The sequence below is a fragment of the Lepus europaeus genome, chromosome 3 (genome assembly GCF_033115175.1).
Source record: "Lepus europaeus isolate LE1 chromosome 3, mLepTim1.pri, whole genome shotgun sequence".
NCBI classification, from domain to species: domain Eukaryota; kingdom Metazoa; phylum Chordata; class Mammalia; order Lagomorpha; family Leporidae; genus Lepus; species Lepus europaeus.
In genome coordinates this window covers 16,777,943-16,804,011 of record NC_084829.1, presented here as the reverse complement: position 1 = coordinate 16,804,011, position 26,069 = coordinate 16,777,943, and the positions used below count along the sequence as shown (strand labels likewise).

Here is a 26,069-nt window from a genome sequence, read left to right as displayed (position 1 = left end):
TCTTTCACAGTCCATTTTCATAAGAAAACCGCGAAAGCATGTTAAGGTCAATATAAAAAACCTACAATGACCCCAAAGAGCAAGATAAGGAAAATAAGGCTCAACACTAAAATGCTAGCTGGCCAACTGCACCGCTAATTTACCGCCAGAACCGAGCGTGAAGTGTCAGCTCCTTCAGAAAAAAGTAGGCGGCCCTGAAAAGGGCCTTTGGGTAGGGGTCCGGGGTCCGGGGTCCGGGGTCGCGGGGACCGCTCAGCCGCCGAAGCCGTAGAGCGTGCGCCCCTGGCGCTTGAGCGCGTAGACCACGTCCATGGCCGTGACCGTCTTGCGCTTGGCGTGCTCCGTGTAGGTGACGGCGTCGCGGATGACGTTCTCCAGGAAGACCTTGAGCACGCCGCGGGTCTCCTCGTAGATGAGCCCCGAGATGCGCTTGACGCCGCCGCGCCGGGCCAGGCGGCGGATGGCGGGCTTGGTGATGCCCTGGATGTTGTCGCGCAGCACTTTGCGGTGGCGCTTGGCGCCGCCCTTGCCCAGGCCCTTCCCGCCCTTGCCGCGACCAGACATCTTAGCAAAACTCGAACTCAACCCGAGTGAAGCTGTGGCTTCGCTTGCCGCGAGTCCGCTTATATGACAAGTGAGCGGACCTGTTTGAAGACAGGAGGTCCAGAAAAGGCGGGAAACCGCATTGAGTCCCCACCCCCTAGTAAGACTAACCCTAGGAGGAGAAAAATGGCATAGCAAGATATACCGGTCTTTAATACACCATAACCTCAGGTGAATGTCAGGCTTGCACACAGGGAAGGTATGCTTTAAACTGCGTGAATTCCATGTGTAGTCTTCCATCACTCGCCCTTAGAGAACTGCAACAAGCCCAGATGCGAGGGAAGATCTGGAGTCATTGCGAAGAAACCCAGCTAAATGAGGAAGCCTTTTGTCTCTAGAAGCTGAGAGCAGGTACTCACACTGATACCAAAACATCTTTGCTAATCTGTGGGCGTCCATATGTTTATATCATACTGTTTATGATCCATAAACAGTACTTATTGATCGTGGAGCTGTAAAGAAACTGACAGCATCTAGGGGGTAAACTATAAGTGCTTGCTGCAGGCTACAAAATATTTATAATATAAAGCACGCAGAAAGCTAACAAAACATTCCCCCAAACACCGCCAAGACACAAATGTTTTAATTTATTCAGATTAAGCGCCATACTTTGAAGCAAGGAAAGAGTGCAGAGAGACAAAATGTAAATCGCCAGGGGCCCCTGCCCTTTTCTTATAAGGGAAACAGTGTGGAGGCGTGATTGTCGTCCACTGGGGCTGACACAAGGAACCGAAGCAAAGCTGTCATAAGCACTGAAGCTCACCAAGGGGATTTTAGGCAACAGCCAGGAAAATAAACATGCAGCCATTTATAGATTTTCACATACAGAATCTTTCGCTAAACTCGCTGAATTCCTCCCATAGTGTTTAAGAAATAAATGTCTTTAAAATATACTGTTGAAAATATTTTGTATTGTTTATTAGCAATGTACCAAGCACACAGTCCCAAGGAATGTTGTTGACCGCCCCGTAGCATACACTCCTCAAAGCACTGTAGATGTTCTCCCTTGTGCCCAGCACTAACCCCACTTCCTAAATCCGGTGTTTGTCTCGCTACAGATTCTTTCAAATATGGCTGACGTCTGCATTTGCTGACTGTTACAACAAATTAGGCCTAGTTAACCAGCACATGGTCAGATTTTAAAAATCTTACGACGGGGCACAGTGGGTGCAGCCGCCGCCTGCAGTACCAACACCCGGTACTGTACAGGCCGTTCCCGATCCTCCCCATACTGGTAGTTTAGGAAAAGTAGCAGAGGATGGCCCAACTGCTTGGGTGCCTGCCAACCTAATACTGGAGGGAACTCCTAGTTCTTGGTTCTGGCCTGGACTAACACTGGCCGCTGCAGCCAATGGGAGAGTTGAAACACATAGGAATTACTGATTTTGAGCACCCGACCAGACGCGTCCCACAGACCATAAAGTGGCCCAGTCTTCGCTGACGCTCAGGCTTTACCCAAAGCTTCCCCTTCATAGCGACACAGCACTTTCTTTACGTTGTAGGTGGCTCTGAAAAGAGCCTTTGGGTTTCGGTGAGCTCACGGCCAAGATCTTAGGCCCGCTCTCCGCGGATGCGGCGCGCGAGCTGGATGTCCTTGGGCATGATGGTGACGCGCTTGGCGTGGATGGCACACAGGTTGGTGTCCTCGAAGAGCCCCACGAGGTAGGCCTCGCACGCCTCCTGCAGCGCCATGACGGCCGAGCTCTGGAAGCGCAGGTCCGTCTTGAAGTCCTGCGCGATCTCGCGCACCAGGCGCTGGAACGGCAGCTTGCGGATCAGCAGCTCGGTGGACTTCTGGTAGCGCCGGATCTCGCGCAGCGCCACCGTGCCGGGCCGGTAGCGGTGCGGCTTCTTCACGCCGCCCGTGGCCGGCGCGCTCTTGCGGGCCGCCTTGGTGGCCAGCTGCTTGCGCGGCGCCTTGCCGCCCGTCGACTTGCGCGCTGTCTGCTTCGTGCGAGCCATGGCTGAGACTGCAGAAAGGGGCTGCTGCGCCCACGGCTGTCGTCGGGGTATTTATAAAGGAGAATTCTTCCTGATTGGCCGGAATCTTCAAACTGCGCGGCGCCTCGAACGTTGAAGAATTGAACAGGGCTTGTGATTGGTTCTAGTTTCCCGAAGTGTGCTCAACTCACTCCCCGGGCGCCGCCTTTCCTTATGTATCCGGTACCTTTTATTTTAAGACACCCGTTTCCGGTAAAGTTTGGGGGAGGTACGGAAACTCCGTAATTTCTAAAATGGTTCAGAAAGCCTGCGCTTAAATATAATGGGACCGAGTAAATGTTGAAACGTCTTCTCACTGATGCACGCATCCTAATTAATCCTCAATCTTGCAGCCGGCACTGCTGTCATTTCCACTCTTCCTAGCGGCCATTAAAATCAAACCGCTGTTGAAATGCGCCGATTTCTTGGAACATCCTGCTTATGTGAATAAAACTGCTCTCTTTGACCAGAAGATGCAGAACTTCGAGCATCGCCGGTCCGCAAGCGTGGGAGACCTTACGTAACTTCTGCATTGTGTCCTAGCTGCAGTTCTTCGTTATTGCAAAAGCGAAAACAGCAGCCTTACACTAAACTAAAATCATAAGTTCCCGCCGCCCCTTTGTTCCTGTTTATACGCGCATGCGGGGAGACAATGCGCATTTCTGAATCCTGTTAGGATATTTATTTATGTACTGTTTTGAATCGAAAACTATCCCCTATTAACTTGACGTGCTCCACAAAAATAGCCAATCAAGAAGTGAATTTGAATTCACCTTATTTGCATATAAGCTTTTAATTGGCTGATTTTATCCAATGAGGTATTGAGAAACATTAGCCCCTATTTGCATAGAAGGCATACAAATTGAGCGCGATTCTGGCTTTTTTTGTCTTCACTTTTACCAAGTTTGCTGCAGCCATGCCCGAGCCCGCGAAGTCTGCGCCGGCCCCGAAGAAGGGCTCCAAGAAGGCGGTGACCAAGGCGCAGAAGAAGGACGGCAAGAAGCGCAAGCGCAGCCGCAAGGAGAGCTACTCGGTCTACGTGTACAAGGTGCTCAAGCAGGTGCACCCCGACACCGGCATCTCGTCCAAGGCCATGGGCATCATGAACTCGTTCGTCAACGACATCTTCGAGCGCATCGCCGGCGAGGCGTCGCGCCTGGCGCACTACAACAAGCGCTCGACCATCACGTCGCGCGAGATCCAGACGGCCGTGCGCCTGCTGCTGCCCGGCGAGCTGGCCAAGCACGCCGTGTCCGAGGGCACCAAGGCCGTCACCAAGTACACCAGCTCCAAGTGAGCGCCCGGGTCGGCGCCGCCCCTCACCCCAAAGGCTCTTTTCAGAGCCACTCACAACTTCAGATAAGAGCTTTAATACGGAGTTTTAGATCTAAAAAGTCAGGTGCTTTGTGTAGTGGGTCGGTGTCTTCTACGTAAGTCGTTTTATTAGACTTCCGGCCGTCTTGAATAGCAGTTTTGGAAAAACGCGATGGTTTGGCTGGTTAGTTAAGCAATCAGAGTAGCGCTCAACAGTCTTGCAGCCATTTTGCAGATGCCTACTAAACTTGATAGGGACGGGGTAAACTGCAACGCAATCTGGAAATTGCAGCTTTTTATTCTTGGATAGTGTAGTCAGTCAGGCAGTGTTATCTTGAAAAGGCTTACTGCCATTATTTTAGCACAATGTATTTGTGCACGCAATCTCCGCTATGGGTTTTCATACCAAGATTAAGCATAAAAACAGACCACCTGTTTATGCTGGCCAGAATCTTTGGCTTTTCCATATACCTCGAGGCCATTATCTTTCCAGTGTTGGTGGGGTAGCAGAGGCTTTTCGGTTTTGTTTTTAATTTGTATTTGAAAAGCAGAGATGTCCCCCACTCACTGGTTCACTCTCCCAAATTTATACATTCTCGAAGTTGGCATAAGGTGGGTGGCAGAGACCTTACTTGAGCCACCCCAGGACCTTGGGTTGAGGAAGCAGGCACACAGATGTGCGCTGCAGGCATTCCAACATGCAGCTTAACCACAGAGCCGAACGTCCACCTGCTAATGTCCAGAAAGTGAGATTTACCAAAAATTCTTCTCTTAAGTTTCCGGTGGATGGACTAGAATTCAAGTTTATTTACTCATGTATTGAGAACCTGTAAGGTGACAGAAAGTACCTACTACTGAAAGAACAGTGATGGTAGAAACTATATATATTTTTACAGGAATCACAATGTAAAATCAATATTTAAATAGTAATCTCACAGAATGGGGGAACATCATTCTGAAAACCACCTTTTTTTTAAAATTAGCTGGCTTTTTATTTACTAGACTTGCATATTTCAAAAAAACTAAGGCCATCTGAAGGTTCACAACATAGAAGTGACAGAGATGGAAATGCTAATTACATCTATTTCATCATTGCATACTGTATACATGTATACTAGACCCATATATATATGTACAAATCTGTCGATTAAAAAATAAATATCAAATCTAATGGTATGTGTGTATGGTAGGGGAAAACTAACCTTTTTTTAAAGATTTATTTTTATTTATTTGAAAGGCAGAGTTACAGAAAGGCAGAGGCGGGGGGGGGGGGGGGTCTTTTATCTGTTGGTTCTCTGCTCAAATGGCTGCAACGGCCAAAGCTGGGCTGATCTGGAGCCAGGAGATTCTTTTGGATCTCCCACACAGCTGCAGGAGCCCAAGGACTTGGGCCACCTTCTACGGTTTTCCTAGGCCAAAGCAGAGAGCTGGATAGGAAGCAGAGCAGCCAGGACTCGAATCAACACCCATATGGGATGCCGGCACTGCAGGCAGTGACTTCACCCGCCTCACCACAGCACCAGTCCCACAAACTGACTTTCCATGGGGCTGAATTTAAATTACCAAATCTGACATGACTTAATGTTGAAAACTGTCATACTCCCTGGAGGCAATTCTGGAGTGAGGGCAGAGCAACAAAGATAATAGCTGGGGAAGAAGAGCCAGCAAGATGGACTGATTCTTGTCTTCAGGGCAGGCACAAATTTGGGGGCATAGGAGGAGGTGGAGGGATAGGCTTAAAATAGAGCAGGCTGGCATTGACAGATTCCAGGTAAGAACACAGCCCATACATAATTTATACTCTCAGCTAACCACATCTCATTGTCAACTAACAAGGATTCATGGAACTCATAATTCAGTGCCTTCCTAACATGCATAAAGAGGAATGGGCATTTGGCCCAACAGTTGTCACCTCATGGGCCACCCACATCCCCTATCAAACTGCTTGATTTGAGTCCCTACTCCTCTACTTTTTTCTTTCTTTTTTTTTTTTTTTTTTTTGTTTTTTTTGTTTGACAGAGTTAGGCAGCGAGAGAGAGAAATAGAGAGAAAGGTCTTCCTTCCATTGGTTGACCCCCCAAATGGCCACTACGGCCGGAGCTACAGCGATCTGAAGCCAGGAGCCAGGTGCTTCTTCCTGGTCTCTCATGCAGATGCAGGTGCCCAAGCACTTGGGCCATCCTCCACTGCCTTCCCGGGCCACAGCAGAGAGCTAGACTGGAAGAGGAGCAACCGAGACTAGAACCCAGTGGCCCATATGGGATGTTGGCGCCTCAGGCAGAGGATTAACCTAGTGAGCCCCGGTGCCGGCCCCTCCTCCACTTTTGGTACATCTCCCTTCTAATGTAAATCCAGGAAGCACCAGATATGGCTGAAATACCTGGGTCATTGCCTCCCATGTGGGAGACCCAGAGGGAGTTCCTGGCTCCTGGCTTCAGCCAGTCATAGTCTTCACAGTTATGGATTCCTGGGACATGAACCAGCAGATGGGAGGTTTCTGTTTCTCTGCCTTTCAAATAAAATGAAAATAAATAAGATTTTTTAAATATAGAAAGAGCATTATGATAGCAAAGCTCATACATTTTATACCTTAACATCTTAAATGAGATAAAGGGTTTTTGTAAAAAATGTGGACCTCTATGGTATACTATTAGATGCTCCCTGAAGTGACAGACAACCTAAAACAGTCTCAAATTAATAAAAATGAGTTATTTCTCTCAGATAAAGCTATATAGCTCAGATCTGGAATGTGAATTTCTTAGGGAGCTCACCTTCTCATATGAGTGTTTCTTCTATTATATGAAATGTGAATATTCTAAACATTTTGCTATTGAATTCTACAATGAGGACCAGCAGAATAAATGGGATGGATAATATTCATCAATGTTAAATAGATAATTCATAAGAAGTAGTTAACTTATTTTTGTTCAGTAGGTAAATAAGGAGGTATACACAATGTTCAAAGAAATATTTGTCATGAATTATAAATTAGTAGCCTGTTAGACAAATTCAGTACAGACGTGTGCTATGTTAAGACAGGAAGGCATGAAAGAACCAAAAACCAAGTATTAGTGAAACACCCAACATTTATGAAGCACTCCATATCTGTGAGGGTTTAGTTGACAGCTCGGTGTTGACATCCACTCTGGCGACACTTGTGCTGTGCAGACAGCATGCATACAGAAGGCATGGCTACTCAGAATGTTCTGGGTGGATGTGTATTTGACCTTGACTCTCTCTAATCGAGCAAGCAACTGCTGGCCCCAAATTAACTTCCAACTGCTGAGCCCCTTTGATCATCATCATCTCCAGCTGTCAAAACCATCTGTCAGTGGGGAAATCCGATGGGGTGGGCACGGGGGCTGTGGGAGGTCAAATACATGACATTTGTAATCAAGGCTCCAGGTAGGTGTCTCAGTTGCAAACTACCTGAAATGTGTTATTGACTTGCCCTCTCCCTTTCCCATTGTTTCTCTGTGTTTAAAGTTGATTCAGTGACATTCATCCATGGGAATCAGGGAACACATTGGTCTGTGGGCCCGCCTGCTGGTGTACTAGGACGCTGCCATCGCATTCCAGCTCTGCCACTCTTAACTGCTGCTGACACCTCGTGGTCAAGGACGCCTGGTGCAGCTGCAGCAAGCGTGTCCGCATTCCATCCTGACCAGGGAAGGAGCGAGGGGCAAAGAACACCCCAGCCATTCTGTGCAAACTGAAGCAGCTCAGGAAATGCCACCCTACACCTGTCCCTGTGGACTTGACACTGAGGGCCCCTGGGGAAGAGAAAACTGCCAGGGGCTTTCACTGAACTTCTGTTATCTGCCTACAGACAGACAGAGCCTCCCAAAGCAACTCAGCTGCTGTCAGTCACCTCCCAGGAATCTCACCAGCCAGGGAAGATGAAATTCGTGTCATAAGCACTAACATACAGACTTGTGAACCAATGAAGGCTTGAAGCCTGACCAGCTGGACAATTCCCAAGGACGATATCATCAACATCTCTGGCAATCACTGAAAGAGGGCGCGAGCTACAAGGGCCTTACAATTGAGTCAGGATCCTTAAAATCAGCCAAAACTGCTACTGACTGGGCAAACGATTGACATATTTTGGAGATACATGTTCTGGTTTTCCATATAGAAATTTGGCTTTTGTCCTAGATGAGATTCAAAGCCTGGCAGATGCTGAACATGGGTGTCTCAGCTACCCGGTCCCTAGCAGCAACAGGGAAGGAGAGGTACTGGAGGAATCCACAGAGCAAGCCTGACTACCAGCCTGAACAGATAAGTGTTACTCGCTCTCCTCCATGTTGCCGTCCCTACACACCCACACCTGTCTCCGTTTGTAGTGTTAAGTCTTACTACACACAACCACTCCAGCTTATAGCTTCCCAGGTTGCTAAAGGAAAACTTCCCCTGCAACCCACAAGCTCCTACGTAAGCAGGTGTCCTGTTGCTCCTGTTGGCCCCCCTCATGCCACAGCCACCCTGCTGCCTCAGCACTCTGCCTCTTCCTGGATGACACCCAGCCACTTGCCCCATCTGCAGCTCAGGTGAGAAGTCTTCACTGGTCACATTATCTAAATTCCAGCCTTCTATGACACTCGTTCTTGCTGTAGTTTTCTTTCTCACATAACACATAACGTATATTTATCTAGTTGATTTACTGTCTATCCTAGAGTAAATTTCCATGAGAAGAGTATAATTTCCATGAGAAGGAGAATTTTATGTTTTCTGCTCCGATTGCATTCTGAACATGAACATGTTAACTCTCAGCAAATATGCATGCAATCAATGCATTTTACAATTCATCCGTGTTGAGCAGGCACTCAGCAGTTAAGACTTCAGCATCCCACACTGGAGTGCCTTGCTTTGATTCAGCTCCAGCTTCTGTAGCTTTTTTCTGCCTATGTGTACCCTGGAAGGCAAGTGTAGTGGTTCAAGTACTTGGGTCCCTGCCACCCACACAAGAGACCTTGATGGAGTTCCTGACTCCCAGCTTTGGCCTGGCCCAATCCCCACTGCTGTAGCAGGCACTGGGAGACTAGAAGGTATCTATCTACGCTTCGAATATGAAGTTAAAATGTTGAGTAGTAGGTGATTAGAATATTGGGATGAAATCTTGCTAGGCAGCTAGGATGAAGTGATGCACATGAAACATCTGTGGCCAATATTAATGATCTTGAAACTGAATGATACAATGGCCATTTCTGATTGGTTGGTTTGTTTTGACAATCTAGAATATCACATAAGGTTAAAAAAAAAATCTGAAAAAAATGATAAAGTGCTAAAAGCCATACAAGTGAACCATAAGGATACCCAAAAAGGATCGTGGGGTAATCTTTATAGGAAAGGCCCCATGTGAAGACACAAAAGTATCTTGACTCTCTTCCAAGAGGAGTTAAATAGTGGCTGTTACTCCAACATCTCTGCAAATCCAGTTCTCCAATCCCAGGAAGAGACCGGAGTCTCACTTGGACTCACATTTGCCTTGCTAACGTTAATCACTAAAAGTCACAGGTCGCTGTAGGATTCATTCCAATGAGACATTGTTCGAGCTGGTCAAAAACTAGACACCTGGTTTTCCCTGTGGAAACAAAACTTCAGAAAAACCTGATTCCATGAGACAACTCTGGTAAAACAGAGTCAAACAGCAGCAAAGCTCAGGGCTGGAGTTTATTTAACACAATCAGCCCAAGGCACTTGTTGGAAACAACGTTTTAATGCAGTAACAAGAATTCTCTGTTCCCATCATCCACACAAATTTAAGCTGATCTAGGCCAGGCCAGGAAACCACCATATAAGCTCCACAAGACTGTAAGGTCACGGTTGAAAACACTGATGTATAATAAACTCAAACTGTCCCAGGGGCTCCTGCTTACTGCACTTGCAGTTAAACGCTTCATTCTTACCTACATAAGCAAGTGGTTCAGTTTACTCCTGATGAAATCACACAGGAAGGCAGCCTAGAACAATCAGAAACATGGAAACTGGCTTGCGTGTCCAGGAGCCATCACCTAGAACAGCACCATGCAGAGTGTGGGCCCGCAGGAGAGCAGGGCATTACCGCGCTACCAGCTGACAGAAGACTGCTGGAGCTACTGGGGAGGTATTTTACCAAGAAACTCAACCCCAAAATCTGTATTACTGTAACTTCTTGAAATAGGACTCACATAATCGGCAAAACACAGGAGTTCCCTACCAGGAAATATTTGGAACTACAGCTCCTAGGAAAAAAGCTGATCAAGTTAAATGAAATCACTAGACTGTGGGCCTTTAGCAGGGTCGAGAGCTGTTAACCAAAGAGCATCCCGCAGCCAGGTGACCAAACACTACTGGAACCATAAGGGGGTAGTTGGAACCCAGAAACTCACCTGAAAATACAGTAGACTTACGAATTAGAACACACATTGTCTGCCAACTTTCTGAAACAAGACGAAGCTGGAGAGCTTGAATTGTACCCAAGAAACAAGCAGTCTGACCCAAGATAACACCAAGGTTGAGACTCACACAAACGACCTCCCCGCCAAAGCACTCCAGGTAAGACATATGGGGACAAAGTGAGGCGCTGACTAGCGCGCCACGGAGAGCTTAGCGAGTACAGCTGCTTCCGAGACAACGTGGTGGCTCTTAGAAGAGCCTTTGATGGGGGGGTTGGAGCTGAGGCGAGCGGGACACTTAGGCCCGCTCCCCGCGGATGCGGCGCGCGAGCTGGATGTCCTTGGGCATGATGGTGACGCGCTTGGCGTGGATGGCGCACAGGTTGGTGTCCTCGAAGAGCCCCACGAGGTAGGCCTCGCACGCCTCCTGCAGCGCCATGACGGCCGAGCTCTGGAAGCGCAGGTCCGTCTTGAAGTCCTGCGCGATCTCGCGCACCAGGCGCTGGAACGGCAGCTTGCGGATCAGCAGCTCGGTGGACTTCTGGTAGCGCCGGATCTCGCGCAGCGCCACCGTGCCGGGCCGGTAGCGGTGCGGCTTCTTCACGCCGCCCGTGGCCGGCGCGCTCTTGCGGGCCGCCTTGGTGGCCAGCTGCTTGCGCGGCGCCTTGCCGCCCGTCGACTTGCGCGCCGTCTGCTTCGTGCGAGCCATCTGCAAGCTGTACCAGGTCAGTCACCAAAATGGCGTACAGGGTCATCCAATTTCCCCTTTATATACGCTGAGAAACGGTCGGATTGGGCTCTCTGGTTCAAAAACATCCCGCGCGATAAAGCCATTGGCTGACGCTCCAGTGACGTAACTGGCGCCTGTGTGCTCTCATTGGAAGAATTCCTCCACTTTCCAATCCCCGGGCTTCTGTTAGTCTGAGCTGGGAGGACTCCATTTCCTCGGCCTTTCACCCTGCGGAGTCCTCAGGAAGGTGGGGGCGAAGCTGCTGATCGCCGCAGTCATTGTCTAGCGGCGGGCAGACGCCCAGGGCCGCCCTTCCAGAACAATCTGCCTGAGCCGTTTCCGTCTTCACGGCGCGGTCGCTGTCTCCGAGCTCCCTTCAGCGCCCTGGGCCCGTACGGCTGCGTTCCTGGCTGGAACCGCGGGGGCAGGGCCGGGACAGGAACGGCGGGTGGTGCCGCACGGAGACGCCGCGGCCGACTTCCCCACGATCCTGTCGCGCTCACGCGGCCCTCAGCCGCCCCGGCCCCCACGAGCTGCTGTGAGGAGCTCTCTGAGCCCACCAGAGCTCTCCCGGCTTCCTGCCCACACCAGCGTCGGGGTGTCTGTGCGCATCCGTGATCCCGCCAATGTGCACGACCTGCAAACGCCCCTCCCCTCAGATCTTGGGGTTTACTGATCTCTCCCCAAAAGTGATCAGACTGCCCTGGAGACCACAATGTGACATTGGTCAGACTTAACGCCCAGAACTGTCCTAAGTGCCCTGGGGACCCTAGTGTGTAGTCCGTTGACTTCTGAGTCAAACAAGGGACCCTATCAGGCGTCTGAGAAGCAACATAAACGCACTTTCCTTCAGAACTTGGAATGTTAACCCCAAAACTGTGCAGAGTGCCCTGGGGACAGCAATGTGTCACTAATCCGGTAAATCCTGAGAGCCAAACAAGGGACCCTATCATGAGTCCAAGTCAATCTGCAAAGCACTGCAAACGCACTTTCCTCCAGAACTTGGGAAGTAAGGCTCAAACCTGACCCGAGTGCCCCAGGGAACGCTGTGTCGCCCCTAATGCGGGAACCTCAGAATCAGACTAACTGCTGGCAGGAGACCGTTACAAGCTTTTTTGCGACCAGGTGGATGGCTCTTAAAAGAGCCTTTGGGTTAATGGAGAACAGAGACGCCTGCGGCTTCACTTGCCCTTGGCCTTGTGGTGGCTCTCGGTCTTCTTGGGCAGCAGCACGGCCTGGATGTTGGGCAGCACGCCGCCCTGCGCGATGGTGACGCGGCCCAGCAGCTTGTTGAGCTCCTCGTCGTTGCGGATGGCCAGCTGCAGGTGGCGCGGGATGATGCGCGTCTTCTTGTTGTCGCGCGCCGCGTTGCCCGCCAGCTCCAGGATCTCGGCCGTCAGGTACTCGAGCACGGCCGCCAGGTACACCGGGGCGCCGGCGCCCACGCGCTCCGCGTAGTTGCCCTTGCGCAGCAGGCGGTGGACGCGTCCCACGGGGAACTGCAGCCCGGCCCGGGAGGAGCGGGTCTTGGCCTTGGCGCGCGCCTTGCCGCCCTGCTTACCGCGTCCAGACATGACTAGCCACTAAACTGAGCCCTAGCAAGTCAATAAAGTGGAGGCGCAAGCAGCTAATTATACCCTGCTGTGGTTTCCTGAAGTAGCCTATCCGAGTGTCCGGATACAAACTGCAGCCAATCAGAAAGTAGCAATAAGCGAAGTCCGTTGCTAATTTGCATAAAACGTACCGAGTTCAAAGGCCATAGTCTCGGAGGCGGGAGATGCAGAAGGAACCAATGAGAGTTCAGGATCAAAGTTAGCCTATCAGAGAGGAAGACACTAAATGAGCCAATGAAAATTCGAATCGCTGCAACCCCTCATTTGCATTCGCACTGAACAAATAGCGTGCTTTCGTTTGCCCACACTTCGTTTCTTCGCTCTAGAAGATTTAGAGGTTTCCATCATGCCTGAACCCGCGAAGTCTGCGCCGGCCCCGAAGAAGGGCTCCAAGAAGGCCGTGACCAAGGCGCAGAAGAAGGACGGCAAGAAGCGCAAGCGCAGCCGCAAGGAGAGCTACTCGGTGTACGTGTACAAGGTGCTCAAGCAGGTGCACCCCGACACCGGCATCTCGTCCAAGGCCATGGGCATCATGAACTCCTTCGTCAACGACATCTTCGAGCGCATCGCCGGCGAGGCGTCGCGCCTGGCGCACTACAACAAGCGCTCGACCATCACGTCGCGCGAGATCCAGACGGCCGTGCGCCTGCTGCTGCCTGGTGAGCTGGCCAAGCACGCCGTGTCCGAGGGCACCAAGGCCGTCACCAAGTACACCAGCTCCAAGTAAGACCATCGGCATCCCGAAAGAAATTTCGTAAACCAAAGGCTCTTTTCAGAGCCACCCACGTTATCTCTAAAAGACCTGTAACCTGGGACTTGGCTTTATTAAATATGAATGCCAGCACACTTCAAATGCTCTCATTGCTACAGTTTCGTTAGATTTTAGAACAGCTCCTCTAAGACCGCTCCCTACCCCTCTCTGTTGCTTTGGCGAGGAACAATCTCGTGAAATCGGAGTTGTGATATGCTCTAGAATCACATTCAAATGAATACAAGGTTTCAGTTTGTAACAGGGCTAATGCCTTGCGTTTGGCCAGAGCTGCAGCTAGAAGGGGAACAAGGCCTAGTCTCAGTGGTCTCCTCTACTAAGTATTCTATCCCATCTCGAACTCTAACGTCCTATGTTTTCACATTCACTGGGTTTGGAGTATCGTGCACGGTCCCCTATGTCCGCTAGTTTCCTACCCGTATGAACACAGGTGTCAGAGAACAGTAACCGTGACTGCTGCGGTGAGGAGACGGGACCTGCCTGCGCCAGCCTCTCCTTACAGTCCCAAGTGTTCCTGGGGTTCGAAACCCTGCGCCTCGGAATGCTGGAGCCTCCTATCAGTCACTACATTTCCCTGGGTTTCGTTTGAAAGGAGGATACTTAAAGGAATTAACAGCCTGTGTAGCCCCCCTTAGCAGCTCTTATCCATTTATTTTATCCTATCAGCTATAATATAGTTTAAGAAGCTAGTATTTTACACAGAAATAAAGCTGATACCTTAATCCCATCTGTCAGTCCAAGGACTCTTTGCACACTATTAAGACTTTTTCAAGCCACAGATTAGTTGCAATCACAGCAGTGGGAAAATAGTTTTCAATTGAAATAATAAAAGTCATCATGTGATACCCGTATTGTCGTGGCACAGCACTATACTTCTACCAGCAAGCTTCTTTTTAAATGAGGAAGTAAAAAAAAAAAAATGTGATTGTGAAACCTCAAGGTCAGCTGGCAGCTGAACACTGGTAGATGGGAACCCTGGGCGCTGGCAATGAAACGCCGAGGTGAAAGTCTCTTTTTCCTTCTGGTTAGCTATCTCGAAAATGCTGATTGCCATGAACATTAAGTGACCCAATTTGGGAATGGAGCTTGTGAAACAAACCTCCTAAATATCACTTATCATAATTAAGACTTCATTTCTTGCTCTCCAAAGCTAACTGTAAACACATTTTAAAACGGGATGCATGCATAGGGGGTGCGGGGGATTCCAAATATAGTTTAAGAGCAGAACTCCTCAGGACGGAATGCAGTCCTGTTTACCTCTTGATGTGGAGGAATGTATTGAATCCCTTTGTGAAAATTTCTTGGTCTAAATAGGAATATGAATAAGTAACTACTGTATATCGTTGATAAACCGACCGTAGAAGTTAATTACTATGGACGCCAAAGAAAACGAGATTTAAAAAGCAATAACAACTCAGCCCGGGATCACAGCTATGGGAGGCAATTAGAAGAATCTTGCCGCAGATCGTACCTTAAACTTCCTGAGACCCCTCACAAAAGGCGTTCCAGGAAACGCCACAGGACACAGCTAACGAAAACGCTGAAACACGCCACCGTGTTCTAAACCTATCATATTTGAGCCTCTCGAATCCCTCGTTTGCATATAGGTCAGCCAATCAAGTTTGACTACCTTATTTCCATGGCGGACCTGATTGGGAACCTGCGTTTAAATTTTTTTCTCATTAATTACCTTTTATATTTACATAATGCTTTTTAAATTTTGTGCTATATCCTCTTTCCCCAAGTGTAGACTGCTTTTTACTTACCAAAAAAAATTTCTTTAATTAAAAAAAAAAAGCAGGATAGGAAGGCTGTTTGGGTTTGCTTGGGCTCTAAAACCACAGGTAAAGTACTTACAGGACTTTAGGCACAGAGGTCCAGAAAAGGAGGGGCTATTCAAGCCTCTACTTATTCCCACCCCAATGTGAAACCAGGAGACTTGAATCCTTACACAGGGCACTGGGCTGCCAAGCCTCTTAGCATTTGATGCCAGTTAGAGTTTCTGGTCCGATTGTCGTCAACACTTATCTAACAGTCCGAGCCCTTTCATGCATCCATGTCTTTCCTCCGAGGTGTTTCGTGTTCCGGGGATATCCTGATGCCCGTGGCTGTTAGACACCCCTGACTTCCAGTTGAAGCAATTTATACCCCTACCCCTCTCTGGGAACTTTGCGACACCTTTAGGTGATCTGGGATCTCACTCAAGGGGTTCAGCTGTAAAGAAACCTGGAAACAGCTGAGAATTCTCTCCTCGTGCCTCACTTGCTCCTTGGCTAACCTCCATTTATGTAGTAGGTTACCCTTGGGTACTTCCAAACCTGAACCTTTTAATTAAGATGGAATTTGGCAACGAAGTACTTCTTTAAGATTATATATATTTTAGAAGCAGAGTTAGAGAGAGAGGGAGAGAAAGAGAGATCTTTCATCCACTGGTTCACTCCCCAAGTGGCCAAAATGGCCAGAGCTGGGCCGATCAGAAGCCAGGAGCCATCCTGTAACTGAAATGCAGGGAGTAGCTGCCTGATGGGGTGGGGTGGGAGGCATGAGCGCCCTGAATGCATTGCCCTGGACCCCGGTCCCCACAGAGGAAATCACTGTACGTTCCCAGACCTCAGAGGCTGAGGAGCAGCACCTGACAGGGTGTTCTGACTGCAAGCAGGCGGCAGCCTCCTCAAGGGCAAGAAGTAGGGGGGGGGAGGGTGTTGCAGTGCTGCACAGCCTGGCCGGGCAGCCTCACTGAGGGGAGAGCTGAAACCTAAAGGAAGTGAGCGAACACTACCTAGAGACCTGAAGCCAAGGGCCTCACAAGGAGGGAACCAGCTGTACTACTCGGAGAAAGTTCAAAGGGCCTGTGGAGCTGGGTTAGGAACAAGAGGAAGCTGAAAGATTTGAAGCCAAAGAAGTAACCTGGTCCAGAAAGTAGGACCTTGTAGGCCACTCAAAAGACTTACGGTTTTACTTTGGGTGAAATGAGAATCTTAATCTCTCTGATTGGCCCCTTACTGCAATGCATCAGCTGCTGTATGAAAGAAAGCAGGTGAGGAGGGAGCTGACCAGGACAGCAGCAGTGGGAATGGAAACGGTTGGATTCCTTGTGTTTTCATACTACAGCTGCTAAAATATACTGATAGGTAGGTGTAGAGTGTGAAAGGGGGAAACAAAGACAAAAATGATCCCACTAGGACGGGTAGAATTGCCATTCATGAACTTCAAGAAGAGGCCTAATTTGCAGAGGAGGTAGTAGAAATCCTGTTTGAGGCCCAGTGAAGTCGGAAATGAATGTAAATCGCGTTCTCATGTACAGATGTCAGGTAGCAGGGCTACTTGAGTCTGGACCTCAAGGAAAGCGAGTGGGCTGCTGGTTTAATTTTTATATCATCCACATAGCATCACCACAGCTAAAGAAACCGTCAGTTCAACAGAATCAGATTTTCTTTCTCAAGGTCCACTTTCTCTGATCAGGAGCAGCTGAACGAAGGGATGGACAAAGGCAACAGCAGACAGAAGGTTCCTCCGCTGAGCTCCACAGTTCTCAGGAGGCCTGAGAACCTCCTAGAACTGCAGGAAAAGCGTGTGGAGAAAGTAAGCGCATTATGGAAAGAAAGGGTATGTGTATCTACTACTGGGTCACCAAAGTGAAGTTAGGCCAGGGCTCTAACTTCACTAAATTATCTGAGTAAGAACTCCAATTTCAAGACACACTCATTACTAAGGGCATTTGGCACCATCTCTGAAAAAGGAGGAATATTTGTTGCTTATTCTGAGAATTACAGGAGAAAAGCAGAACAGCCAGAAAAAGTTAACCCATGTCATGAATACTCAACACCACTCCTTATTTCTCTGACCTGGGGTTCGCCTGTGAACTGCTTCTTATTATCAACCTTCCTTCCTAAGGTACTTCACCTGTGGCTTTTTTTTTTTTTTTTTTTTTTTTTCAGTCTCCTGGCAGTTTTACTCTAATTCTCAGTTTTGTTCCCACCCTGGACCTGTTCCCTAGACTCCAGGCTCATACATCCAACTGCCTATTTATACCTTCCTCTTAGACATGTTACAGGCATCTCAAATTCTCCGTAGATATCCAAAACTAAGCCTATAATTCTCTCCCAACCTCGTTCCTTCTTTCTTATTTTACCAATTGGGATCTATGTAGTTGCTGTGACTAATGTCATCGAAATCATCGATGAATTTTCTCATACCCTACATTTACTAGCTAAGAACTCTTTTTTCAAAATATATACAAAGTCCTCTGCCGTTAACACACTGATCGAGTCAGTCCTCTCAACTGCATTATTGTACTAGCCTCCTAACTGGTGTCCCAGCTCCTACTGTAGTTCCATCTGTCCTCCATCAAGCATCCAAATAGATTTTTTAAAAACATAAACTACATCTTGTCACCCTTTTTGCTCGGAATCCTACAAGGACTCACACCGAGTGTTAGTATCGGCTTCAATGCCACAGAACAGCTCCATGTGCCTCTGAACCCTTATCTGCTTTGCCTCCACAACCCAGGCTTTCCTATTGGGCCTTCTATTTGGAATACTTTAACTTTCTCCATGTTTTTTATCCCCCAACCATCACTTCATCAGTAAAGCTTCCCACGACCCTATCATTTAAAATATCACTGCCTCCCTGCACACTGTCTCTTCCTGCTGTTCACTGATCTTTAGTGTTCACCACCAGCTAACACAAATAATTTACTTATTTGATAATTATCTGCACACACCCACACCCAATAAACAGATATAAAAATACTGTTAGGTTCGCAGTCATCCAGGGCTCTTGTTACCGAAAGCTCAGGTTCTGGTCAACGGTGCCGGATCAAAATAACGAGGACAAGGTTTGAGAATGAGTTTAATCGCTCAGTAGATGAGGTGGCAGCCTAGCGTCAACCACGGGCCTGAATGAGCGTGGCCCAGGGTTTTCAGAGGCTACAAGGGAAGGGACTGGCTCCTCGCAAATACGAAGGGAGCAGCATCCTCTGGGATGGCTGTGATGAGAACCGGAGCCTGACACACACCCCGAAACGTGGCTATGCATTCACTTCCGCCTTGTAAATCTCAGCGTGGCTGCCCTTGAGAGGAACCAAAGGCAGGGAGATTAGATTCCGCCTGAACCGATCTTTCTAGCTGCGGGGGAGAACGCACTGTGCGTCCGAGAACACGCTGGAGGGCGAAAGCGGCGGTGCAGCCTTGAAGCGTAACGAGGCGAGCGTTCCGAGAAGCGCAGGCTGCAAACCACCACTTGGCTGGTATCTGTAAGAGCTAAACTGTCCAACTTGGCACGAAGTCGCATGAACCATAAGGAACATGGCTTGTATTTGGGACAAACAAGCCCTGTTCTTAAAACATTTGCGGCGTGATGAGTCGGCATGGGGAATCCGGCCTTAGCTATCTGGTTGTTAGCAGTCACTGAGACGGATCTCCTGGAGGCTGCACTTCCTGGTAATGACCGCTTATGGACTACGCAGCTGGGCGCCTTCCGTGGTCAGTTCTCAGAGCACAATGCCCACCTTCCCTCACGTGAGCCTTTAGTTATCCCTCGCGCTTCTTCATGCTCCAGGCTTGTACTTCAGGAGCAGAAAGCTTAATCCCGCCCGCCGACCCTCCCCGGAATTGGCTTTAAACACGGCCCCGCCATCTTGAGCCCGGCCGCAGGCAGAGCCGCCCTCGGCACAGCAAGACCCTTTGCAAGCCTGCGGCGGCCTAACTACGCACACGGCCAGGCGGCCCACGCCGAGCTCACCGCCCGGACAGGACAGCCTGTGCTCTGTGTGAACTCCAAGAAGCCAAAGGAGCCCTGTAGATCGGCCCTCAAAGGCGGTTGGAAGCGGAATGCCAGTGACAAAACGAAAACAATGTTACCCTGGCAAACGAAACGCATGACGTGCTTAGCTCTTACAGGAGAACTTGGGTGGCCCTGAAAAGGGCCTTTGGGTGGAGGTCTGGGGCGGCGGAGACCGCAGGGGCCGCTCAGCCGCCGAAGCCGTAGAGCGTGCGCCCCTGGCGCTTGAGCGCGTAGACCACGTCCATGGCCGTGACCGTCTTGCGCTTGGCGTGCTCCGTGTAGGTGACGGCGTCGCGGATGACGTTCTCCAGGAAGACCTTCAGCACGCCGCGGGTCTCCTCGTAGATGAGCCCCGAGATGCGCTTGACGCCGCCGCGCCGGGCCAGGCGGCGGATGGCGGGCTTGGTGATGCCCTGGATGTTGTCGCGCAGCACCTTGCGGTGGCGCTTGGCGCCGCCCTTGCCCAGGCCCTTCCCGCCCTTGCCGCGACCAGACATCTCTAGCTGCTATCAGAACCAGCTCAGGAGTAGCGAGTACCAGCAGAGCTGCTTCCCTTATATGCCCGGAGTGCGGACCTAATTGAGGACAAGCCTGCGCGGGAACGCCCCTTGCGCCTGCTGGCCCCGCCCCTCGCTCGGGGATGACGTCACCAAAGACCTCCGCCCGCCATTTTGGCGCGCTCTCGGTATGGTTCCCGCCAGTCCTGCCTTCTCAGGTCTTTAGGCCGCTTCAGCAACTACGTCAGGAACAGAAACTCAGTGTTTCGTGATGGTCGTTTGCTGCTTGGGACGCTTTGGGTGGTGGCGCGGGAGCGCGGGCGCCCACGGCCGGCAGCAGCGGCGTCGCTGAGGCGCGGCCGGGCCTCGTCCCGCCCTGCGCTCGGACACCCGGCTCGCAGGGCCCGGGTCGGCTGAGGAGGCGGAGGGCGGGAGAGCGCCAGGTCCTCGCCCTCTCGCCTCCGACCACCCGGAACGCTGTCCCGACGGCGAATCGGCGTGTGGGGTGGCTGCGTGGCGCGGTTCCCCCGCGGCGCCGGCGCTGGGCCCCGCTCCCGGCCGTTCCTCCTGCCCTGTTTGTTCGGAGCTGCGCTTCTCTAGCCGCCCTCACATCTGCTCGCAACAACTGCCGGTGTGGTGATGTTTGTTTATCTTCCCAGTGTTCCCCCGCCCCCGCTTTTGATGCCGGGAATGTTATTCGTGTGGTAGGTGAGGTACTAAATACGGTTTGTCCCACACGGTTGGTCGTTTTTACGCAATGCTAAGAACACTACAGGAAGACTGTAGCTTCGGGAAGCAGAGTGGCGCAGCGGAAGCGTGCTGGGCCCATAACCCAGAGGTCGATGGATCGAAACCATCCTCTGCTAACATTTTTTTTCTGCTTGAAATTTTATGTCTTAATTTTACGGTAAAGCCAGGAAACAGACTATCCGTGTGTTTGAAGAAGTTCGCAAGTGAAAATTGTTTCTGGATTAACACATTTGAAAGTTTATGACCTCTGCAGGTAAACTGAAGGTGTCATTTGGAGCACATTACTATTATTAACTGGTATGTCCTCCCATAATGTCCAATGTTCCATTATAGTTACCAAAGGGACCATGTCACTTGCCTAGCAGTTATGTCCATTTTCCTTTGCCTGGGAAAATGTTGAGGACCAGGACTGTGGAAGACAGGGTGGGAGACATGAACATAGTCTTTATTTCCCTATATACTCAGGAAGCACTCCTTGCCAGGCAGTTAAGGAAATGGACTAGAAATCCATTGGAAGATCCTCACGAAGATTTTTTGGAACTATAATTCTTTATTTTGGAAATAAAAGAGTAGTAGTTAAGGGCAAAACTCTCAGTAGCCAGGATTTCACTAAGACCTGAGAAACAACGTCTGTGACTGCTACTGCTATGTCTCTACCCTCTACCCTCCTGTAAAAGCTCAACTACAAGCATAGCGCTGACTGTTTCATATTTCTCTCTCTCAGGAAGGATTCCTATTCAGATACTTAAGTATCAGATCCTGTGCTATGAGCTATTAAAAAAAAAATGTAGCCTACAGTCTATATGTTTTTAAAGAAGTAAACATGTATGGTATAAGGTACTATTCCATTAAAAGGATTATGTAGTCAGTGCAGTGGGAGCAAAGAAAATGGATGGTTATAGTTCTGTGGCTCAACATAGAACAATTGTAGATCAGTTCCAGTTGTAGAGCAATTCCAGCAACACACACCTTTCAGGAAAAACAGGAATATGCTCAGGTGAAAGCTACAGAATTCTTGTCCTATCTCGACACGTGCTCTTTACCTCCGGTTGTGAACTCTGAGCATGCGCATAGACTGTGCTTGCCTAGTGAAGTCTGCTTGAATGTTGGAATCTGGGTTGTTAAGGGGAGACGGTCACAGAGCCGGCCATGGGTGCAGACCATGAATTTTTGTGTTGACTAAAAATGCTGACAGCCTGGTTCATTGTGAGCTACCACTTCAGGTATATAGGATAATAATATTGCCCAGTATCTAGGTGAACATGTGAGTATTTCAGTTTTCAGTGTAGGGGTAGATGTCACTATGGCAACCATCTACAGAGTTAAGTGAAAATTGAGTAAGAGATTTGCTGCATTAACTCCACCCTGGCAATTGCATGGTAGGAGGTTTTGAATCAAATCTTGAATGAGCAAAGATGTGCCAGACAGTCAAGGGCATTCTAGACAAATACAGGGAGGTGTGATCGTTAAGGGTTTCTAAGGAACAAAGAATAATTCAGTGTGGTGCAGTATGCAGGTGAGGGAGGATGTGTGAGGGAGAGGGAGTTGGAGAGAGAAGTGATTGTGTTCCCATCACCTAGTCACCCCTTGATGAAGGCAGGAAGCCCTCACCACACACACACACAATGGTTGAGCACATGACACTTAACACTGAATAAATGAGGTGAGTAATAATTCACTAGTTGTATACACAAGAATACTTCCAAAAGTTCATGGAAGATGGAATTAAAAGACAATTTTATTTTTGTGCATAAATTTTGAAAGCCATGCATAATTTTTTATAATGCGCATTTTCTGTCAACCTTTTGAAGTTCCCCAATCTCACAGCCTGGAAGAAAAGGATGTTCGGTGCATGCCATGGAGGGTCACAGATGGGATGCCGTCATTAGCAGAATGAACCAGCCCTGGCTGTGAGGGGCGAGCTTTGCAGTAATCAGAGGAGGGAGGCACATCACTCTCCCTCTAGACAGCATAGCAGGATTGTTTCAGCAGTCCTGGGGGCTGGCAAGGGTTGAAACCCATGAGTGGAATGCAGCTGGTCTGGCAGATATGGAACCAGCTCAGTGGGTACCTTTCCTGCTCGTAGTGGACATATCTAGCCCAGGCAGGGAAACTGGTGGTTAGGCCTTTAGGGAGCCCTCTGGGATGTCGAAGTGTTGTAGGGCTCTTGGACAGAGAGATGTGACACCAAGGCCCACAGCAGGAAGCACTTTTATTCTGTCCACATGGGCCCAGCGAACTAACATTCAAAGGCTGAGCCCCAAACAAAGCGGGGCATTGCCTTATATATAATCTTAGTGTCTCTGTCTCCCTTATATGGTCACATACATTTCGATTGGGTATTTTAAGGCTACAGGGTTGCTATAGAGTTGTTACAGGGTTACCCAATGCACACATAGGTCCTGATTGTGCCACGTTGTTCTTTTGTTGCTGTTGATCTGGGAGGGTCTTCAACTTTTCCTTTGATAAGATAGGACACTTAGCTTTTCTTTGGAAAGCCCCTACCTTATTCCCCTCTCTGATGCTGGGACCCTTCTCAGGATCAAAGGGCATCATCTATAACATCATGACATTTGCAGCCATTTTTTTCTTTAATTACAGCCTTAATGATACTGGTGATGGTCCTTAGTACCAAGGGAGCCAGGCATGGCAGAATTAAACAGGGTCCTAGAATCAAGACGACAGCACCCCCAATGGCAGGGAACCAACCACCAAGTAACTCCCCGGGGATCCAACCACTCAGGATGACTGTTGTCAAGCCAATGGCAAGGACCAGGGCTGTAACTATGACCATAGACAATAACATAGGGTGATAGTACATTATAGTAAGAAATGTAAACAATCCATAAGCAGTATAGTCTATAAGCAATTTTGAATAGGTTATTTATCTTGTGGGTTGTGCCGCTGCTGGCTCCTCAAGCTTCCACCATGCATAAATTGGTCAGCAGGGCTGCAGGCTTTGGAACTCTCTGGAGATACAGCTCGGGTGTTTTTGGATGGTCAGTTTACACAGTGCTGCCCAGTCAGGGATGCGCTCTCAGTTTCGAGCCATTGGCTTCACCCTGCTGTGATGGACCAGGGGACCACCTCATCCACCTTTAGTTCAGTTCTGAAATATTATGGCTTGGTATCTCTTAACTAGCCAGAAGCGAGCCAGTAAGCTCCTTTACTCCAGAAGTGGCGATACACAGTGATCTCTGAGCACTGTGATGGGCTGCCTAGAAACCAACTACTCTACCCCCTGCAGGACATGACAAGCAGCTATTCTTTTTTGATACATCAGCTAGCCTTAGGCGGTAATGTCCAGATCTTATATAATTTTTTTTAAATTTGGGTCAATATTTTTAGTTCTAATCCTTACTTTTCAAGTGAAAAGAAATTAAAGAGCCTTCCTGGACTACAGCGCCAGCATCCCATATGGGTGCCTGTTTGAGACCAGGCTGCTCCACTTCCAATCCAGCCCCTGCTAATATGCCTGAGAAAGCAGTGGAGATGGCCCAAGTTTTTGGGCCCCTGCACCCACGTAGGAGACCTGGAAGAAGCTCCTGGCTCCTGGCTTCAGACTGCCCCAGCTCCAGCCATTGCAGCCATTTGGGGAGTGAACAAGCAGATGGAAGGTTCTCTGTCTGTCTGTCTCTCTGTCTCTCTCTCTGCCTGTTCCTCTCCCTCTCTGTAACTCCATCTTTCAAGTAAAATAAATCTTTGAGAGAAAAAAAAAAAAGCCTTTTAGCATCTCACTGTGGGTGCTGTACATAGATTTTGGCATTACATATGAGAATTACCAAATATATCTAGCCAGCATTTTTTTTTAAAATAGGGGCCCTCTCTGGATGATATAGTTTTAACAGAATCCTTTTGTAACAGTTGTTATCAACCAATCTCATAAAAGAACCCTTTTAAACTACACTGTAGCAACAGAGGTTTTAGGATTGGCCTTTACGTTAACATCTCATGAAATGTAACGTATGCCACTAGGTGGTGTCAGGACCCCAGTATCTGGGTTTGCGCTCTCCTGGTGGTGCCAGCATGCTCGTGACATACAGGAAACAGCTCAGCCTTTTCTGGGAGCCCTAGAGCTGAGGCATTTACGAGGGCCTGTTTAATTTGAAAGCCTTTTTGTGCCTGTCCCCAAGACAGGGGCTCTCTTCTTACCACTTTGTGAGCTCATAAAGAGGTTTGATAATAGTTAGGTGGGTGTTAAGGTCTGGCCGGTATATGTGAGGCCTGGACCTGTCTCTACACATGGGATACTGTGTGAACCTCCTTGGGGAAGACACCCCATTGCCTCCCGTTACCTGACTGGCCTTGAAGGAGAGTTGGCCTGAATAGGAGGTTAGTATGAAATAGGCCGCATCTTTAAAGGAAACCTACAGGCCTACCTGTAACGTTACTGACCCTAGGACCTCTCCTTAACAGCGGTGGTTACTTTCGGAAGCTGGGCGGAGTAAGGGCTTTTTTCAGCTTGGAGACAACAGGGTCTACGGCTCTGAACTGGGAGCCCCTCGGCCTCAGGGCAGTTCTGTTTTTAATGACCCAGATCTTGGTAGAGCTGACAAGGCTCTTTGGACACTGGCTTCTGTCATGACAGCTGTTTGCCCAATGTCCTGGTTTTGCACATCAAAAACCAGTGCCATTTGGGGTGGATTGGCCTGGTTGATCTTGATGGCAGATCACTGTGTAAAGCTGTCATTAATTGGCCTGACACTATCTTTACATTGCTTCTATTGCCTACCTTGTTCCTTCTTCCTGGTCCTTGTTAGACCACAGAGGCAGCCTTTTAGATGTCAGCCAAGGGGGTACCAGGTCCCATCCCTAATCTTTGGCGGCCTGCTCTAGAAATGTGTAATTGAGATCACCCAGCCTTATTAATAATTTTGGATGGTAATAATTTTGTGGATTCTTGCCATCTATTCAGATAAGAATTCTGAATATCAGCTCAAAATAAACCAGGCTACATGGTAAGTTTTTAACGTTTTATTCAGGGACAGAGATGCACCGGAAAGTGAGGGCTTTATTTATGGGAGAAAAAGTCTAGAAGCACAAGTTAGGCCCATAGCAGGTAGAGAGCAGGCCAGGAGCCCCATAGGACAAAACATACAGGCAGGAAAGCAGAGGGAAGGCCAGAAGGCCACACACCCCAAGGGGCAGGGCAACAAGGGAGGGGCCCACCGTGGTGCTCTGGGCCTTTTATTCATTTCCAAAAGGGAGTGGTAGGTGGGCGTCCAGGTGAGATCACACAGGGGGCGTGGTATCCAGCTCACAATTTAATCGATTTAATCCTATCTGCCTGCCTACATCATAATCAGAGGCATGTCTTGACAGAGTATTTTCCTGTGAGATAAAAGACAACACCCAAGGGGAGAGTTATGTCTTTAACCAAAAAGGCCAAAGCGTGATGACTGCCTTTTCCAACCTGTTTATAAATGTGAAGTCATCAGTAAAACTTTTTATCTCTTCCTCAGCTTGAAAAAGGAGGGCTGCCTGTCTACTGTGTCCATGGCAAAATACATCGAGCTGTGAAATCGTGAAGAGAATAGAGCAATGAGGCAGCAAGTCAGGCTTCTCACACCACTGTGTGAACATTTTGAACTGTCAAATACCAGCAACTTGTGAAAGCATTTACCAAAAGACCCAATGTCTTTTATAAATTTT

At 49.0% G+C, this 26,069-nt stretch overlaps 5 protein-coding genes and 1 non-coding gene across 6 annotated transcripts; 3 read left to right on the top strand and 3 right to left on the bottom strand.

The window, feature by feature from the left end:
* Window positions 1–252: 252 nt before the first annotated feature.
* Window positions 253–19,677, bottom strand: LOC133754431 (uncharacterized). Its single transcript, XM_062184935.1, has 4 exons — window positions 19,384–19,677; window positions 2,659–2,668; window positions 2,237–2,601; window positions 253–580 (listed from the first exon to the last, which is right to left on the bottom strand). The coding sequence occupies exons 1-4, from the start codon at window positions 19,665–19,667 to the stop codon at window positions 253–255; spliced, it is 987 nt and encodes a 328-aa protein (XP_062040919.1). The 5' UTR covers window positions 19,668–19,677.
* LOC133754446 (histone H2B type 1-C/E/F/G/I) lies at window positions 3,466–3,894 on the top strand. The gene has a single exon (XM_062184955.1). It carries the CDS (start codon window positions 3,500–3,502, stop codon window positions 3,878–3,880), a length of 381 nt encoding a protein of 126 aa, XP_062040939.1. The 5' UTR covers window positions 3,466–3,499; the 3' UTR covers window positions 3,881–3,894.
* On the bottom strand, window positions 7,096–11,380 carry LOC133754438 (histone H3.1). The gene is made up of 2 exons (XM_062184948.1): window positions 10,269–11,380; window positions 7,096–7,259 (listed from the first exon to the last, which is right to left on the bottom strand). Exon 1 carries the CDS (start codon window positions 10,981–10,983, stop codon window positions 10,573–10,575), a length of 411 nt encoding a protein of 136 aa, XP_062040932.1. The 5' UTR covers window positions 10,984–11,380; the 3' UTR covers window positions 7,096–7,259; window positions 10,269–10,572.
* On the bottom strand, window positions 11,552–12,578 carry LOC133756758 (histone H2A type 1-E). Its single transcript, XM_062187356.1, has one exon. It carries the CDS (start codon window positions 12,576–12,578, stop codon window positions 12,186–12,188), a length of 393 nt encoding a protein of 130 aa, XP_062043340.1. The 3' UTR covers window positions 11,552–12,185.
* LOC133756757 (histone H2B type 1-C/E/F/G/I) lies at window positions 12,918–13,518 on the top strand. Its single transcript, XM_062187355.1, has one exon. It carries the CDS (start codon window positions 12,964–12,966, stop codon window positions 13,342–13,344), a length of 381 nt encoding a protein of 126 aa, XP_062043339.1. The 5' UTR covers window positions 12,918–12,963; the 3' UTR covers window positions 13,345–13,518.
* Window positions 19,678–20,461: 784 nt separating the features above from the next.
* On the top strand, window positions 20,462–20,533 carry TRNAM-CAU (transfer RNA methionine (anticodon CAU)). The gene has a single exon. It is a non-coding gene; the product is annotated as a tRNA-Met (tRNA).
* Window positions 20,534–26,069: the final 5,536 nt, after the last annotated feature.

Bases quoted from the DNA above. Each gene is read 5' to 3' on its own strand.
- LOC133756758 (XM_062187356.1), bottom strand. From the start codon at position 12,578: ATGTCTGGACGCGGTAAGCAGGGCGGCAAGGCGCGCGCCAAGGCCAAG.
- LOC133754446 (XM_062184955.1), top strand. From the start codon at position 3,500: ATGCCCGAGCCCGCGAAGTCTGCGCCGGCCCCGAAGAAGGGCTCCAAG.
- LOC133754431 (XM_062184935.1), bottom strand. From the start codon at position 19,667: ATGTCTGGTCGCGGCAAGGGCGGGAAGGGCCTGGGCAAGGGCGGCGCC. The intron at 581-2,236 runs GTGTGCCATCCA...ACTCGGGTTGAG, and splicing joins CTCTTCGAGGACACCAACCT to TTCGAGTTTTGCTAAGATGT.
- LOC133754438 (XM_062184948.1), bottom strand. From the start codon at position 10,983: ATGGCTCGCACGAAGCAGACGGCGCGCAAGTCGACGGGCGGCAAGGCG.
- LOC133756757 (XM_062187355.1), top strand. From the start codon at position 12,964: ATGCCTGAACCCGCGAAGTCTGCGCCGGCCCCGAAGAAGGGCTCCAAG.